General features: G+C 35.9%; 1 protein-coding gene across 1 annotated transcript; it reads left to right on the top strand.

Annotated features, from left to right (window-relative positions):
* Positions 1 to 5,814: 5,814 nt before the first annotated feature.
* Positions 5,815 to 19,594, top strand: LOC121419752 (zinc finger protein 528-like). The gene is made up of 4 exons (XM_041614209.1): positions 5,815 to 5,851; positions 8,249 to 8,784; positions 16,104 to 16,681; positions 17,485 to 19,594. Exons 2-4 carry the CDS (start codon positions 8,249 to 8,251, stop codon positions 19,023 to 19,025), a joined length of 2,655 nt encoding a protein of 884 aa, XP_041470143.1. The 5' UTR covers positions 5,815 to 5,851; the 3' UTR covers positions 19,026 to 19,594.
* The last annotated feature ends 489 nt before the right edge of the window (positions 19,595 to 20,083 follow it).

Raw genomic sequence — 20,083 nt, 5'->3', positions numbered from 1 at the left:
TTTTTTACTATTTTTTCTGCTATTTTTAGAACAAAGTTTTCTTCAGGGTGAACTTCCCCTTTAAAACACTCTTAAGGAAGTATATACTTTGGGAAGGCATTTCATTGATATAAAATGTAAATTTTTCCATCATTTTGTCGAATCATAAAGGGAAGGACTATTCTCACTGTTTTTTCCAGATATAACTTTTGCCGCCTTTTTCTTACTTTTTTTTCCTTTCATTTTTTCATAGTGATTAAACCATTTATACCCCTTCCCATTTAATATGCCTGATTAAAGAATATGTTTCTCCTGAATAATAATAATAATTTTCCCCATTTTTATTAACTTTGTCTTATTCATTTTTCTTTTTTTCTTTTGATTTTTCTATAATTTTTTTCTGTTTTTTTCTTTCTTCATTTTCTTTCCTTTGTTGTATTTCACTCTTTTATTTTATAATTCTCGTTTCCTTTTTTTCAATATACAATTCTAAAAGATATTTTCCCCCTTATAGTCATAATTTTGCAGCATAAGCCTATTTTTCTCCTGCTATATATGTATTATATAGTATATAATACCTGGGAACAATACAATTCTTTTGTTCTATTTCAATCATTTCATATTTACAATGATAGAACAATATATCCACAAATCAATAAGCAAAGTAAAATGAGCACGATTTAATTACAAGATGTACAAAGTGGAAGTAACTTAGTGGTAGTGGCTGCAGAATTGAATATTTCAGTAATTTGTTTTATTCATTTTTAATCATTGTTTTTCTTTATATTTTTCGGGCCACCAAACTTTACTAACGGGCCTCCACCAAAAAAATTTAATGTGCATTATGAAAGATTTCTGCCTAAATGAGACAGAAAATCGTGTACAACTCTTGAACGCACACACAGGTCACGGAGTGACCCTGAGTGCAAACAGCTGACTGTGTTACAACTTAGGGGTGATACATTTTCACAATAGGGGTGAGGCAAACTCACTGTGAGGGACTTTAATTCACTTATAACAAAGAAATGTGTACTGCAGTACTCCTGTTGAATGCTCTGATGGAAATTATATGAGTTTCACATTCATTTGAACGGAAGGACAAGATTATTGTATATATCGAGTGCATTATGCATAAATCATATACCATTGCGACCCCTGCCTGGCCGATGGTCCAGGCATGACGATCCTGAGTGACGTCACCGATAGAGACCTCAAATGCCAGGAGAGCCTATTCGATAACTGACTTCATCTAAAAAACACGTATTGAAGATAACATCCAATGGGGAAATGGCTTTCATTTTCATGAAATATACATTCCATTCTTCAATAAATCTTTAACCCCGTCGTTAACTGCCCATTCATTCTTGAGCAATGGGGGGAATGAATACAGAGTGTCTCAAAGTTTGTGTGAAAAAAGGTGCATTTTCCATAGAACTTCTGCCAAAAAGCAATGCGTAAGGGAAAGATTAGCCACAAAACACGAATAGATGAGTTAATCAAATGGGATGAATCATGAAAATCAGTGAAATATAGTTTCTCCTGTACTCATTACTGAATACCCCGACTTGATACGATTAATTTTTTCCCCTCTCCATCAACTTTTAAGAAAAAAAGGTGCATATTTTCATAAAAATATTCATAATGAAAACTGGTGGACATAAGAGAAACGCACGCAGTGAGCACACGCGGGGATTAGCTTAAGCATGTAATTTCTGGCATCAAATTCGTACCATCCGTACGATATGTCGAGATATCTCAAATATCTCTCTATGGTACAAGATGGGGAGCGGTAATTTCAATAGAGGACAAAATTCTCTATCGTTCAGTGGAAAATTTATTTCCAGAAATTTTGTAATTCCGCTGCTTTTAAAGGGTAAATTTCATCAAGAGTATTCAAATTTCACCAAAAGTCTATGGAAGAGCGAGGAAAAAGCCAAAGAATTTGTGCACTTCTACTCTATCGACATCATTCATTTCAAAACAATAAATCGTATCGACATGGGGATCGGTGTTCTGGGGAGCTCTGACTTTAAGCTACATTTCTATATAAGACTCATTGCCATTGGTCATTTAACTCCGCTGTTTTTGATAAAACAAAATCATTAATCAATTGGAATAAGTGTCTCAAAATCAGAAAATCTCGGGATGACGCTATGGGCGATACCATTACGTAAGAGGGGGAATACGTGAAGCTCGGCCTCTTCGTACGCCTGATCAGCTTAATTGAGATGACGACCAAATATAATTTTGTGAGGGATTTAGAAGAAGAAAACCTATTAAAGATGTTTAAAAACTAATATTTTACTATATAGGTTAGTAATTACACGATCCAGTATACATTGAGATTTGTCCTGTTTAGTGGTCTCACCCCTAGTTTGATAATGGGAACGCCCGGTGCCGGTGGTATCCACTGATCTCTCCCCTAACTGGATATGCGGGGAGGGTCCTTTGTTTGAAGCCAGCGAGTTCTATTGTCCGCCATACCAGTTCCCCAAAAAGAACGCGATCGCTCCATTAGCGTATGCATTGTGAGCGATACGCTAGCTGTCTGCACACTAAAGCTCTTGCTTTTTAAACAAAACTTCATATATTTAAGGTGCCAGAATTCGCAATTTTCTTGAAACTATGGTACTTTCCCAGTACATTTCGGAAACATAATTTTGAAGGGGTTGGTGTTTTTCTCACCTAAGGAAGAATGGATAAAATCTTTGACTTGTCTAGGGGTATTTTGGAGGTTTGCCAAATAACCTCTTAGGATCGATAGGACGACGATTTTGGCGATTTTCTAGGTTATGCAGGCTTATAACACTGGGCTTGAAATCCCCTTTAATTTAAGTCCCCCCCCCCCAAAAAAAAAAAAATCAAACAAGTATAACACCGAAAATCTCATGGCTTAAGTAAAACTTTTAAAATATAACTTTCATATTTTACTTCTGATTTTGATTAAATTTTTAGTATTATTGTGTGGTTTTTCTCTCTATTTAAATAATCGTTTCCGTGAGGTGGACTCGCCCTTTAAAAGACAAGTCCACCCCAACAAAAACTTGATTTGAATAAAAAGAGAAAAATTCAACAAGCATAACACTGAAAATTTCATCAAAATCGGATGTAATATGAAAGTTATGGCATTTTAAAGTTTCGCTTCATTTCACTTAACAGTTATATGCACATCTCGGTTGGTATTCCATTATTAACATTTTGTGCTTCAGGCAAGGAGGTCCTATAATCGTCAAATTCGTAAATTTGAAATATTGTATAGTTCAAACTATAAAAAACAAAAGAAATAGTGAGTGAGTGACATCATCGACTCTCTCATTTGGATGTAACTGACTCGTTCATTTAACTATTTTGTTGAAAATAAGCGAAACTTTGAAATGTCATAACTTTCTTATTTTACATCCGATTTTAATGAAATTTTCAGCATTGTGCTTGTCTGATTTTTCTCTATTGATTCAAATCAACATTTTTCTGAGTTGGACTTGACCTTCTCTCTCTCCTTCTGTCACATCGATCGACCCTCTTCAATTATCCTCTACCCAGTCTGTTCATATAGGCAGCGGAAGCGGGGGGGGGGGGAGGGGGGTCCTGTCCCCCTATATTTTAGGTGGGGGATAGACCCCCAAAATTTATGTTGACAACTTTTTTTTGTTCTTTTTGCTTGTCAATTTTTTTCCTGCATCCCCCCTAAGGTGGACCCCTAAAATCATTGTGGTCCGCCCTAAAATTCTGGTTATATTCTTTTTTTCGATGCTTGTCAGATTATTTCTTTTGTTTTGCATCCCTCCCTAAATTTTGGGTTGATAACCTTTTTTTTGCTTGTCAGGTTATTTCTCTTGCATCACCCCCTAAATTTTTGATTGATAACCCCCTTTTTTTGTTCAACCGAGACATTTTTTTCTTTGAAGACATTCAGCATCTCAAAATAAGTTCTGTGAAATTTCTGAAGTCTGTAAATCCGTCTCTGTAGCTTAATGTCTTTTTTACATACTTTCGTTTAAAAAATGAGTTCTTGGAAAAAATAATTCGATCTATTGTTGACAGAGAAATATCACAAATTCACATGCCACAAGTTACATAACCCCCTAAAGTCCTATTCCTACCGTACATGTACCTCTAGCTTGTAAATTTCATTGTCCTTTCACAAATAAAAGATAAAATAATTTTCAGAATACCTTGTAGATCCCGTCCTTGTCCAAAAAATCAGTCTATTTCGGTCAGGATCTATGCTTCGCAAATTTTTTTTTAACTCCTCCGAAACGGCAGATTTTCAGTTTTTACTTTAAGTCAAATTTCAGAATACAGGCTACACGGTCAGTATTTTCGTGTCTCGTGATATTCTTCTGTCCAAACATGACTGATAATTTGTGAATATTAATAAACTGAATATTTATTTGAATCATGGTTTAAATTCATCACGCTTCCAGAGAAATCACAACAATCGATTACCCCCCCTGGAGTTTTAAAGTTTTGGAAACTTGCTCTGGTAATTTAGAATTACCACACATGTATTTTGAGCACATGGGACTACATAAAGTCTACACCTATGCAGTTCACCAGCTTGTCTTATCTGTGAAAAGTAATCCCCTTTTCTCTGTTTCCACGGTCGTCACGATAAGTGCAATTATACGTGGCACAGGACGACATCTTAAACTTTGTATTAGGCATAAATTCACATTGAAAAGTGCTGTTATAAGAGTTGATCTGGTAAGTGTAATTAAGATTGATACTATTGTCGTGAACCAGACTCTACTTCGATTTTGGCTCTTTTGGGGGAACTCGGCGTGCGGAGGTATCAACTTCCGGTGCTTCAACACGGAATAGGCCAATCAGCGTTATTGTTCCCATCCAGATAAGGGAGAGATCAGTGGTGGTATCACGTCTCCAGTCAAGGATACCCTTAAGTAAACAACTTTAATAAGGCCGTGCGGACGAGCACACATGAAGTTGATCCCCTGGCTTGTGTCCAAAATAGGGGTAAAGTTTTCATAATGTGTGTTATATCGACGGACGCCCGTGCGTACGAGCAGGAGGAAGTCAAATGTCTCGTATTTTTCATAATGAGCCTTGACTATCGTATTATTACCGCATTATCCCGTCCTTTTTCTAACGACACCGTCGACATCGTCCTGTCTCTCCGGTGTACATAGGGGGTTGCCTTTGGGATACTCTATAGTCTTGAAACTCGAAAAAGAAATAGAAAAATAAACTGTTATATATAGAGTCTTTTCCCGTGAAATGACCTCGCATATACCAATCAAATACATACATGTCTGTTTTGTATTGTATAGAAAAAGATAAAAATTTGATATGGGGAAGTTCGGATGATTCGAAATTTATGGGGCATCCAAAATGAGGGCTTTATTAAATGAAATGGTGCATTGTTAAATCAAGGTTGTAAGTTAGGTGGACATGGAGAAGGGGTAAGTGTAGGTAATTGGAGACCACTGAAGCTGAAACTATCCTGCCCTGCCTGCGCCTTGTGGCGTGCATGCGCCTGTAATCCAAGCTGTGGGGAAGTTACAAATTGATGCAGAGGTTCGAGGTTCGAGCCCTGGTCACGTCTTTCGGATGGTGACGTTAAGGTCGGTCCCAGACGTAAATAATCATATCTGATTGATACACGTCTGACAAAACTCAAACACACACACACACACACGCCTGGCTACTATTGTTGTTATAGCGCCATCTACAGTTTCTACAATACTTCTGCGCTGCAAGATCACTGTGCTTGCACCTGTCTACGATGCAGGTCGTCATTTAGTGCAGCAAAAAACTTCAAAATAGGTCAAGGTATGATATTTTCATCTTAAAATTTTGCTCTGGTGTAAAAATTCGGCCAAGGAATGTTGGGGCGTGTTCACATAGTGAAGAGGTGATCTTTAAAAGAACTTCCAAGAGGAAGTTTTGTAAGTGGGCTAGCCACATCATAAACACTAAAAACGGCCACTGTGTGTTGTGTATGGCACTTGTTCACTGCAACCATCCTGCCTGTGGGGAATCTCCAGCCTACACAGGTAGGACTATGGCTATGGTGTGCTGCCAATGCTGTCTGTACATGGCCATGATAGCACACACTTTAAAAAATCATTAAAATATCAATTTTAGTCTTTTGTGACCAAAATTACTAATTTCCATACAGTTGCAATTTAGTTTTCATTGGTAACTTGTGAATAATTTTATATTCACCAGAGCGCTCATAAACTTGAATTTTGGGCATATTTTTGTGTACGCCCTCTATTGGTGGAAAGTAATAGGGCAAGAAAATTTTCAATTTCTATTATTTAATTAAGAAAAAATAATTTAAAGAATCAAATTTACATTAATAAGAGCCAAGTTTTGTGATGAATAGCTGTAGGGCCTATTGGAAACTGACTGAAAGAAAATGAAGCATTTGTCCCATAGAAAAAGAGAAAATAAGCCAAAATTGCCACCCTTATTTTGCCACACATGGCGATGTAATGTGTGTGTATTTGAGTTTTGTCAGATGTGTATCAATCAGATATGATTATTTACATCTGGGACCGACCTTTAACGTCACCATCCGAAAGACGTGACCTGAGCTCGAACCTGCATCAATTTGTAACTTCCCCACAGCTTGGATAATACAGGCGCACGCCACAACGCCCAATTAAAATTAAGTGAGAACAAGGTTAATGTTATATCATAACCTTGTTCATTGAATGAGTGGTGTATGGGTGAACTGGTCAGTCCAATAATGTGTGTAGGTAATGGGGGACACCAACTGTTTATTGTGAATGGCAGGTGTCACAGGAAAGTCCTTGACTGCTGGTGGCTTTATTGTGCTTGTTGGGAATGAAATAGCCATAATATGTTCAATTGTAAATATATTGTGACTGTTTAATTAAATTGAATTTGAGTATAAATTTATATAATGTTTCATTTGTGAACTGATGAGCTTAATTTCTTTTCATGTGTTTGCATACTGTGACTTAAGATTGGATGAAATCATGTAACTTGTGAACACTTTACTAACATGAATATCAGTATGTGGGACTAGAGTGAAATTTCATGGTATCTTTGGAAGAGTTTTAAAAGGTGAAGAAATAAAATATCATCATTGATTTTAAAATATTTTGCCAATCATACAAATAATTAACATACACGAAAATCAAGTTAAAAAAATTATTTGTCCCGGGGGTCAAATTCAAGGTCAAAGTAAAGGTCAAGGGTCACGACCTTACAAATCGCTCCAATACATTATTTGATGCATGTTTTGGATTCCTCTCTCAATTTCCTTTTGATTGGTACCAGTTTCGTGAAAATTGGTCAACACGTTACGACGTGCACATTGGCCATTGAAAGTTGAAGGTCATGCCCATTTTTGTCAAAACAAGGAGAAAAGGGCGGGCCGTAGCGCGAGAACCGACGGACCGATTTGACTAATTTTTTTTGTTTTGTGCGTGGGCCATGGTGAATTTTATGAGTACCAATTTACAACGAATTCCGAGAGGGTCGGGTGCAAAATTGCACTTTCATTGGGTGAATTGGCATGGAATGACCCATCATTAACTTTGCTACATGTATATATTCCATCATTGCATACAAAATTAAAAATAAGTCTTGCTGTATGTAATTTGATGTCAAATTCTTGTATTTGGGCTTTGTCCATAATATCGTTGTGGATTTTGCTTTGCTCGTACACTTACGATTTTTTAAGATTATGGTATGAATTGTTATGGACATGATTGACCCCATGGAAATAAAAGCCAAAAATTAAATATGTTATGTTAGTTTATATATTTATTTATTCATTTATTTATAAATTTATTTGTGTATTTATTTATTCATTTTTTAATTTCTCGATACAATTTAATAACTTTTTTGCTAAATTTATTTTACATTTTAAGATTTTAACCATTGATCATTTTGATAATGATAGATACTGTTCTTATTAATGAATTATTTTTGATGACATTCCAATACCAAGTTTACATGTAAATGTAAGCCTTAATTTCGGTCAGAAAAAAACAGCAACATTGTTTGATAGCTTGATGTGAAAATACCATACATTCGTACAATCTTAGGAATTCCTTTAGAATCCAGACAATTCTACCCTTCGATAACCATATCGCCCATTACTACCATAATGGAATAAACACAATTATAGGGATGAGCAATGCTTGACGGGTAAAAGGTAGCCCAATTTTAATTACTCAATGGCTAAAGAAATAATAAGGCATAGTGAAAATAATTTCATGTTTTATGTCCGTTCTAATAATGTTGATTTTGATCTTTTTTGTTTATACAGATGCCGATGCACTACATCCGAAAGACTGATAAAGCATCATACTCTAAAGACCAGATGCACAGAGCAGTTACTGTCTGCAAGAATGGTGAAATGGGTGTACGCCGTGCAGCTAAAGAATTTGGTGTTCCTAAGTCTACTCTTGCAAAGAAGGTGAAAGAGGCAAAGAATGGGAACGAACACTCGGTCCGTCTAGGCAGAAAGCCAACCTTGCCACTGGAGAGTGAAGCGGAACTGGCCCAAGTGATTCTGGACATGGAAGCACGAGGTGTTGGAATCTATAGAAAAGACGTCCGTGCATTAGCGTATGAGTTTGCAGTTGGCAACAACCTGCGGCATGATTTTAATCATAAAACTAAGATGGCAGGGAGATTTTGGTTGGCAGGTTTCTTGAAACGCTATCCGGACATTGTCCCCAGGAAGGCGGAAGGAATTTCTAAGGCTCGGGCTAGGGGCATGAATTGGCAAGAAGTGGGAAAATACATTGATCGCCTCGGTAACGTCATGGACCATAAAGGGTTTCATCAAGCACCTGAAAGGTTGTATAATGTGGATGTTTTAAAATGATGTTAAAATCATTGGCTACATGTACAGTGTATTTTTGTAAGAAAAGTGTTTGAACTTAGCATGACAGTCCCATTTTTACTTAAGTTTTCTTGCAAATAACATGATTTGTAACTGTCCCTCATTACCTACACATGTAGGTAATGAGAGACCTTTGATGATGACGTCATTAATCCTCATCTTATTAATCAATTAATTTGTGTTCACCATTTTGTTACCAAATATAGAGTAGAAGTTGCTGAAGAGGAAAAAAAACTTTTAAGTGTGTGTCATTTTCCATGTTCATGTAGATTATGCAAATGAGCTTAACGGTCTCCAATTACCTACACTACAATTATATACACTTACTGCACTCCCCCCCTGCATATGTGTAATTAAAGAGCTCAATACCAAAAGGGGTAAGATCAACTTTTCATCAAATTTGATTTTGTTGTCCCAATGTATACATAGCTCTATAATAAAGAAAAGTTTGAATTCCCAATTAAAGGTGAACAAAAATGGCCAAGAAAAAGTAACCTTTTTTAAAAGGGGTTAGATCCATTTCAGTTTGTTTGCAAAAGGGGCCAAATCCACAAAGGTATTTTTTTATAGAAATCTTTTTAAGAATATGAAGGCAGGCAGATTTTTTATAACAAATTTTATGTTTACTCTAGAAGAGTATCATGAAAATCTAGTTTCACATGAGAATATTGAAATATGGGAGTAATAAAAAGGAAAAAAATCAGAATGGTTTTGCACACAAACTCTTCTGAAGAGCACATATATATGCAATAGAGGCATAGGCGGCGGAAGCGGGGGGATGGGGGTGGACGTGTCCCCCTAAATTTGAGGTGGGGGACGATCCCTCCTAATTTTTAGTTGATGACCTTTTTTTTTGCTTGTCAAAAAATTTTGGCAGCCCCCCATGAAATTGTGGTTGCTAACCTGTTTTTTTTTTTGCTTGTCAATTTTGTTTCCCCTAAAACTTTTGGCTTCCGCGTATTTTAGTCGCTCTGATGATACCAAAAAACGTCGAAATCCCCATTAAAAAGTGAATAAAAATGGCAAAGAATTTTTTTTTAAGAAAGTGCCTCATAATTGTAAAAGGGGCTAGATCTATAGCTAAATGGGTGATTTCAAGTATGGTGTTAAAAGTTGGTGTTGGGACAACACCAACACCAGCTACAACACTGTACTTGAAATCACACTGGTGCATGTTGGGACTGACCTCGGAAAATATGACGTATTTCCGGCGGTTTGTGTTGAGCTCTGGTGTTGAATGTCATCTGCTGAACCGAGCATTACAGCTGGGGTTGACGATCTACGTGCAATTTCCCTATTCACCAACTCCCAGGGATTGGGAAAATCATGATTTCAAGTTCAGTGTTGATGTTGATGAATTGTAGTCATAGAGATTAAGCTAATTAGTGTACATCTCTATGATTGTAGTTCACTAACAGGAGGCGAACACGATGAAACATATGAGGTGCCGAATGTACCAATATTATATAGCACAATTACATGTATTTGTTATATAATCATTTATTAAATAATAACAATCATTTATATTATATAAATTATTTGTAAATAATTACTATTACCGTATATAAAATAACATTGTGGGTTGCTGCCCTCTACGTTCATTGGTTAGATCCTTTTTACTAGTCTTTACTCTTAGAACTAAATCGAAAGTAATTTCGGCCACTTTAGTATCCCGTAATTAGTAAACCATCTGGAATAAAATTATTAGAAATGGTTTTTTGACTGATTTGAGTAGGCATGGGTGTCAACATTTACCAAAAAAAAGTTAGGAGGAATACGGGTTGGGGAAAGTGCTTTTTTCAAGGTCAAAGGTCAATGACCTTTTCATATATACTGTATAATGGTATCTCTGAGATGGAAGGGCGCAGGTTGGTGATAATGGTGTCAAAATGCACAAATTCTTACCACAATATCAAATAAAATGAAATTAAGTACCCAGAATGCACATTAAATGAAAACTTTCAAGGTCAAAGTCTTTCAAAGGTCATTGACCTTTTTTACATTATATACCATATACGATATTCATATAATGGTATCTCTGAGATGAAAAGGCGCAGGTTGATGATCTTGGTGTCAAAATGCACGGATTCTTACAAGAAGATCAAATAAAATAAAATCAAGTACATTCAATGCTCATTCACCAATGAAATTCAAGGTCAAAACCTTTCAAAGGTCAATGACCTTTTTAAAAATTATATACCATATACGGTATAATGGTATCTCTGAGATGAAAAGGCGCAGGTTAGTGATCTTGGTGTCAAAATGCAGACTTTCTTACAGGAAGATCAAATAAAATGAAATTAAGTACCCAGAATGCATATTAATCCATAAGGTTAAAGGTCATAGGTCAATGACCTTTACATAGGTTATATATCGTATAATGGTATCTCTGAGATAAAACGCTGCATGTTGGTGATTTTGGTGTCAAAAAGCATTTTTTGCAAGAAGATAAAAAGGCACAAAGTGATATTAAAGAATTATCCTTCACCTTTGATATCCAATGTCAAAGGTCAAAGGTTAATAAATATTGATATATCCATTCATGATCCCCCAAAAAGAAATTAATCCATTACATGTATATTCACATTTTTTGTGAATAATAGAAAGAAAGACAGCTATTTGTAATGAAAACCTGGATGTTTAAATAATTTCACTTTGAAATAAGGATAAATAATGGCCATGAAAAATATATTTAGGGGTTAGAGGTCAATGAACTATGTAAAAAATGGCTGGAAATTTAATAGGTCGATAACTTTATTGTGGCATGTAGGTATATAGTGATTCTGATGGGAAAAAGACTCACCTGCGTGGAAAATGAACAGAAATTTAATAGTTGATTCCTGGACCAATGATGATGTCAAAATACAAGTTCGAGGTGAAATTGAAATCAAATAGCACTCTTTAATATATACTGTAGTAATGCATTGCCAAAAGTGTAAAAAAAAATCATGTATGATATAATTTGAAATGGTGAAGTTGTCTAAAGTAGCAGCATTTAGATATGCATTTTATAAATCTAAATCAAGGTACTAATTTATCTGTAGCAATATTTCAGTAACCTCAAAAGCTACAATACTATTACTTAATCTGTAAATGGAAAAGATAGGCATCATCCAAGAACATTTTCATTTAGCCAGGGACAATGATGAAGAATTGAAAGAAGGCAATCATTAGAGCGGCAGGTTTTGTCATAGTAAATGAAGTTAAGTGTCTCAACTTCAGCAAAGAGTAATCAAACTCTTGGAAACCTTCTGACATTTTCAGGACTTTGATCTGGCCCATTCAATGAAAGCCTTACATGTATGTTCTGTCAAGGGATAACATACCAGGATCTATATTATTACTGATATGTTGCACAGCTTGATCCTCAAGAACTGGAAGTGGTGCTGTAGGAGTGTTGTTAGGTCAATGGATGTATACTTGTAAGCTATTATCTCCTTTTGAATTTCATTACTATGCATGATAACAATCAGTTGTTCTGGACCAAATACATGATCCTTGTACAAACTGATACCTAGTAGAAATAGCATCATGGGTGACCTACGGCAGCTAGAGAGCAGATATGAAGTTTTGTCATGCAGCATTAGCATCTCAAGAGATTCTGGCAGCTCGCAATGAGAGGTAATTAATAATAATACAGGAATTCATCTTTGTTAAAGTTGAGATACAAAAACTGCAGCTCTATGATGGCCTTCATTTCATCTTCATCGTCATCCCTCTGCTGTTTGGAAATGCTCTAAGATGATGCTAGCTGTGACATGAGATTTAGACCTATCCTATCCATTTTCAGAAGATTAAGCTAATGAGATGAATGGACTATCGCTGGAGAGAAAAAGACACAACAACCTTGATTTAGATATTATGATGCATCAAATTTCAAATAGTATAATCCATTTCATTTTTTTCATTGCTTTTTGGAAATGCATCGCAGTACATGAAGAAGTGTTATTTGGTTATCACCTTTTTTAAACTTAATTTCCACTGATATTTTGGAAAGAGTTCATTGACCTCTGACCCCTAAATACATTCTCCATGACCTTCAGACTGAAAGTACATGTATGAGACCTCCATGTTTTCATTACAAATCAGCCATCTTTATTTACATTTTCACAAATATGAACACATAGGATAAATGTTTTATTTTTTATGTCATACAGATTATACACACACACATATATATGTATGTATGTATGTATGTATATATATATATATGTATATATATATGTATATATATATGTATATATATATATATATATATGTATATATAATATTTCACCTGAACTTGGAATTCAAGGGTGAAACAATATTCTGTATACTGATTTTGGTGTTGTTTAATCTACTGGTACAAATCTTTGTATTTTGGCACCAAGATTACGAACCTGTGATGTTTTATCTCAGAGATACCATTATCATTATCTTATGTTTAAAAGGACATTGACCTTTGTCCTTGAATTTTAAAGGTGAATGTAAATTCTTGATGCTTAATTTTATTTTGTTTAATCTTCCTGTAATAATCTGTGTATTTTGACACCAAGAACACCAACCTTCGCCGTTTTATCTTAGAGATACCATTATATAATATGGTATATAATGTATAAAAGGTCATTGACCTTTGGCCTTAAATTTTATGGTTGAATGTGCATTCTAGGTACTTAATTTTATTTCATTTGGTCTTCTGGTCAGAATCTGTGCATTTTGACACCATGATCACCAACCTGTGCCTTTTCATCTCAGAGATACCACAATGCAGTATGGTAAATATAATGTAAAAAGGTCTTGACCTTTTAAAACCTTTGACCTTAAATTTCATTGGTGAATGTCAATTCTAACTACTTGAATTCATTCTACTTTATCTTCTTGTAAGAATCTGTACATTTTGACACCATGATCGCCAGCCTGTACCTTATCTCAGAGATACCATTATGCAGTATGGTATATAATGTAAAAAAGGTCATTTACCTTTGAAAGGCTTTGACCTTGAATTTTATCGGTGAATGTGCATTCTAGGTACTTAATTTTATTTTATTTGATATTGTGGTAAGAATTTGTGCATTTTGACACCATTATCACCAACCTGCGCCCTTCCATCTCAGAGATATTATTATACATATATGAAAAGGTCATTGACCTTTGACCTTCAAAAAAGCACTTTCCCCAACCCGTATTCGTCCTAACTTTTTTTTTGGTAAATGTTGACACCCATGCCTACTCAAATCAGTCAAAAAACCATTTCCAATAATTTTATTCCAGATTGGCTACTTTGGGGTCTAATTTAGGGATACTACTTTGCAAGCCTAAGATTGTAAGTAAGTGAGAAATGCCTTAAGTTAAAATATATTTTATGCGGTAGGCCTATTGGGTTTAGTTGATATATTATTTGCACCATATAGTATTAAGTGACCGCTCATAAAATATCGCGGTTCACCAAATCGCACTCGCTGCTAACAACAACGTAACCCAGGGACAGGGGCTCGGGCCCGCGAAGCGCGCCGAAGTCCCTGTACACTACAATTACTGCGGCAGCCCGAACACAATTAGTGTCGAGGTCCATCTGGGCCGTTGCAAACTCAGCCAGGAGGCTCCGGCTCCTGGAGAGTAAAAATCATTCTACTACTATATACCCAGTTGTGTGTCCGGACGATCAATTTTAGAAAGTCATTTGGAAAATTTTATAGGCGAAGTTTCATCAATTTTTAGTACAAAATGTTAGGAAATATTATAGAGAACAAAATAGAAGATGATTACAACTATTGAATTCATATTTTTAGCGTACAATCCAAAGACAAAAAAGAAGGCTTCAAAAATATAAAGTGTCCGGACACTCAACGCCCCATCCTACTACGTAGGTTTAATTAATAAAATATTAATAATGCTCAATTCTTGTATAGCGCATCACACATAGCATAGCATGTCCTTACATGTATGCGCTTGAAGAAGAAATAGTGTAAGGTAAGAATAAAGTAATCAAGATATTTATATTGGACCATTAGTTCAAAGCACTCGTCATCCCCGACCATTCGCCATACAGCAAAAGGTAGTGGATGGGACTAGAAGTATGTGAGGTGTAGTAATAAACAAAATTTGTTATAAAAATGTAAAAGTAAGAGAGTTTGACTTACCAGTCTTTCCTCCCGAGCCAAGCGTTGATCTTCCTTCCGTTGTTCCTGTTATTTAACTTGGAATCAACGATATATTGTCATTTACTGCAAGACTCTTTCACATATCGTCGGAATGTGTCGGGAAATTTGTCATCATCCTCAGCAGCGCATAGACTTCTACGTAGAGTATGTAACGCGCCCTTTTGTGCTCAATTTAAGAAAGCATAACGGAAGCGACCACACCACTAACCTCTACAGAGCTGTATAAAAATGCTTACCACAAATACCTGTTTCTGGTGATGCTTCTATTTCGGATCTCCGAGAGGACAGCGACAGTAGTCTCTTTCTCCCCTGACACAATATTTTTTAAAATTATTTTGTACACAAGAATAATAGTTGTAGCGCTATCAGCGTAGTTCATTCTACATGTATAATGAACTGTATCTTGTCGTATGGTGAAAGGAAATATGATGCCTTTTTTTGTGGGGGGGGGGGAGGTTATTGCTTCTTCTCTCGATCCCTCTCTAGTACTATCATTGTAATTATTAATATTATTATTTTGTTTTTCTATTATTTTTCATATTGTTGTTTTCATATTGTCGATAGAATTGGGACAATTTAAAAAAAATGACCCCATTTTGACCACTAACATGGTCAAGATGACCATTAGAAATTTATCACCAAGTTGAAAGTTGTTCCTTGTGATGTCACCAATCACATAAAAGTGAAAAATCAGACTTACCCAATTTTTCGAAGTAACTGACATATGCTGCCTGACTATTCCCCTTTTGTATTTATGAAATTCCATATGAGTTTGGATAGAAAAATTTGATCCAGATTTGAAATAGAGCCAATGTAAATTTTTTGAAAATGTCCACATTTGCTTGGAACTGCCCAGTTGCATAATAATGTAGAAATGTGCATGCACTCTATAGACTATGGACTACATGTACAGTAGTAAACATGGTGACTTCAGCTAAAGTGGCCTTCTAAAAATAATGAAATTGAACTTTAATAAGTCCTGCGGGGGTCATGTTTATTTGTAGGTGAAAGTGGATGAGATACATTTTCGCTGTTGCCTTGTTGAAGGCAATTTGGTTTTATTGTGTAATTTTTATTGTTCCCTGATCTCTATTTTACCCATATTCTCTTTCTGTTTTATCTCACGATTTTAGAGAAACTGATGCAACATTGGAGACTTCCCTGATGCACATTGATCAGCAAGGTCAAAGGTCAGATGACGTTGAATCTAACACTCCATCAACAATACAAGGTCATCAAGATGAAACCATCTGTCTGACCAATTCCATGGAGATAGAAGACGAATGTGCAGGAGATGATTATACCAATGAAAAGAATGATGATGATACCACTGAGAGGAAGGAGATGGAGATTGATCCATCAGAAGAAAGGGAGAACAAGTTTGTAGAGGAGCCTGAAAACACCAATAGTGATGATTACTGTGATACCAAGGATACTGGTGATGGTCTTCAGAGCAACGAGATGGTGGTTCTTCTGTCAGAAGGAGAGCTCAAATTCGTTATAAAGCAAGAACCTGAAGACACCGATGGTCATACCAATGTCAATCGTTGTGACTCCTTCCTTCCATCAGTACATAGGGAGCTCCAATCCTTTATAAAGGAAAAGCCTGTTGATATTGAAGAGGAACGCCTGATTTCTAATACAAAGGAAGAGTCTGCTGACAGTTATGAAAGATCTTTTCTGCATGAACCACAATTATGCAGTAATCAAGGTTTGTTTCTGTATTTGTAGTCAGTGTTGTAGTGCCTTGATGCTCGGTCTTGGCCCAAGGTGCCTTAAATAAGGCCTACTTTTCCAAAGCCATGGCCTTAAGGAGAGGGCCTTGGCCTTGAGGATGTTGAGCCTGGGCCTTTGCCTTGGGTATTGAAGCCTTGGCTTAGGGTTTGGGCCTTTTCTCCTGCACTGATTGTAGTTTGTGTTTGTAGCATGTACTGCAATTTCATGAGGTTTTCATTCTGGGGGATGGGGTTGGACTACAGCTCTCTTTTGCTGTAAAAATGTCAAAATTGAAGGGGGATCTGTTGAACAGTACAAAAATTATGAAATTTTGTGTTATTTGTCAAAATTTGTAAGAATTTGTATCAATTTGCACTGATATTTTGTTTTCATTCTCTGTTTTTACAGCAATTAACAATTTTTATTTAGATTGGATTTCAGTTTTGATAAATATTGTTTATGTAGCCTTCTACTAATAAAGATTGTAGACCCCAAAATGTTTTCTTAGCTTGTTTTGATAGAGTTTGTGACATATCTATTATAATGATGATAAATAACATTTTGACACAAAATATTGCAAATTTTACATTTGTAAAATTAATTCAATTTAATTACTTTTCTCCTTTATCTTTGTACCAGTAAAGCTTAAAGTGAGAGCTATTGATTCCTCAGTATTAAACATCTTCACCATATTGTCAGTATCGATGGTTCAATAAGGAAAGCAAACTTCAAACAAAATATGTCTGGGATAAATCTTAAATTGTAAGTCACTGTTTCTCCCTGCTCTTTTTATCTCAGGTGGGAATCCAAGTATTCAGAGCACCTCTCAAGGGACTGGAAACACTGGGAATATATCGGGTGATATGTCATGTGACAGGTCACATGGGAAACATCTTCAAGAGGAGGTTCCACTGCAATCCCTTCTTGGAAACCAGTCAGATTTAACTGAGAGAGAGAGCAGCTCATCAAGTGAGTCTCTCTTACCAAACAAAGTGGACTCTCCCGAAGGAGAGAGTGCTACTACGAGTTCCTCCGTATTAAATAGTGATGGTAGAAGATTGGATGGGAATACAGACAGCAGAGGAAATACGTTTTGTTGTTCAATCTGCAATGAAGAATTCAAAAGCCGGGATTGTTGGTGGAGCCATGTGAAGATCCATTGGGAAGATAAGTCTTACAAATGTACTTACTGTGAGGAAAGATTCCGGAAACACAACGATCTAAGGAATCACTTAACAATCCACGCTGAGGAACGGTTGCAAGTTAGCGACAAACTCTTTGATGATGACTCAAATCTTCAATCAAGTGTGGTGGTTTATATAAATGAAAAGCAAGATCATTGCTCAAGTAAAGATAAGAGTTCCAAAGAGGATGCACGCATTGAAAAGTACTATAAGTGTTCCAGTTGTGAATCGCTGTTCCAATCCTCTGATGCTCTGAAGAGACACATGGCATCACATCTTGAGTGTTTTTCTTGTAAGAAAGTATTTGCCAAATTTGATCATCTCAAATACCATATTATGATGAGTCACAAGGGAGAGAACCCCAGTCTGTTGAGGCCAAATCAGTGTTTTGTTTGTAAGAAATCATGTCACACACCTGGTGAGCTGAAAAGCCATATGGGAATCCACAAAGAAAAAGTGCAGTACCAGTGCCTTGTTTGTGAGGCAGTGTTTTCCCGATATGATTGGCTAAATGCCCATATGCGAATGCATACAGAAGAAAGGCAGTATGAATGTTCTGAGTGTAAGGAAGTATTCCACAGAGCTGATCTGAGGATGCATGTCAGATCACACAATGTAGAGTGGCCAAAAAAGTGTTCTTTATGTGACGACAGCTTTACCTCCTGGGCACATCTTATTGGTCATCGACTAAAACACACAGGAGAAAAACCATATTTATGCTCCATCTGTAAGGAAGATTTTACAAGAAAATTTGATGTCGATCGACACATGGAGATTCATACGCAAGAAAAACCTAGTGATATGAACAAGAATACAAGAGAAGGGTTATTTGAGTGCCCTGAGTGTAAGAAAACATTCTCCAAAGCTCATTGTCTCAAACGTCACATCCAAACCCATACAGGAGAAGAACCATGGAAGTGCGCCGAGTGCGGGGAGTGCTTTTCATTTTCAGGGCAACTTAAAGTTCACCAAATAAAACACACTGGAATAAAACCATATCTGTGCTCCATTTGTGGGAAAGATTTTTGGCAAAAACAATATTTAAGTGACCATATGAACAATCATATGGGAGAAAGGCCATATATATGTTCTTTTTGTTCAAAGAGTTTCAAATCTAAAGCATATTTGAGGTCTCACATTCTTACATGTCCCTGACATAAATCCGGTCGGAGCAGTGTGGGGGATGATAGCAATATACTGATCTGAAAGTTTGAACCCCCCCCCCCACACTAAGGGCTAGGTTTATGAACATTCATGCACATACTGCTACCATCTTTCAGTTAAAGAACTATTTTTTCAATATCTATAAAGTAATGATTATGCGAACAGGTGAAGACGAAATGTCATAAAACCTCTTTCAATTGGTGAGTAATTATCACATCACGGGCAATACGTATGTGTGTATACTGTAAATAAGTACATTATATACCATCTTTCAGTTAGATGCCTATCATGAAATTTGTTTGATGGCTAATAGTGTGATGGATTTGTTGGGATATAAAGAAAAAAAAGAAGTGATAACAGAAATGTAGGGAGATAGTATTTTTGCGAGCCTTGAAAAGTTGCTTCTGAACAGTCGTTTAAAATGATGGGCATATAGATTTTTATGAACTAAATTATCAATTTAATCTACAGAAGAAAATGAAAAAGAATTATAAAGAGACAGTATTAAACAGTCCATATTTTGTTCAATGAAAACCATTTGCTTACTGGTGAAAGGTGAGGTCAGAGTGAAAAAAGGGAATCATTATTGGGATCAGCCCTGATTAAACTGGGGGGGGGTGGTCAATTTGACAAATTTTGTTGCTACGCCGCTGCCCAATTTTTTTTACCATGCTGCTCGCTGACTTTCTTTTCCAGTCTTGCGCATCTTTTGAGACCGAATTTTTTACTCTGGGTATGCGCTTACAAAATTACACAAAATTTTGTAAGCACATGTCAGTCCCACAATTCCGTGTACAAAGTCAATACAATACATAAATGTATAATTATTTTTACTTTTGTTATTTATGATCGTAAAAGGGTCCCCGACAAAGTTTAAAAAAAAACAATAAAAAACAAATATTTGAAAAAACAAGGAAATACATAATTTTTAAAAACATGAAATGCATAGGAAATTAATAATATTTTGAAGATTTTTTGTTAGAATTTTATTAGAGTATTTATGAAATGAGTTAAAGGCAAAGACAAATCTTAACGGGGTATGTTTTTTA

This window comes from Lytechinus variegatus, chromosome 8 (genome assembly GCF_018143015.1).
Source record: "Lytechinus variegatus isolate NC3 chromosome 8, Lvar_3.0, whole genome shotgun sequence".
NCBI classification, from domain to species: Eukaryota; Metazoa; Echinodermata; class Echinoidea; order Temnopleuroida; family Toxopneustidae; genus Lytechinus; species Lytechinus variegatus.
Note: the sequence above shows the minus strand (reverse complement) of the source record. Positions and strands in the feature narration are given on the sequence as shown.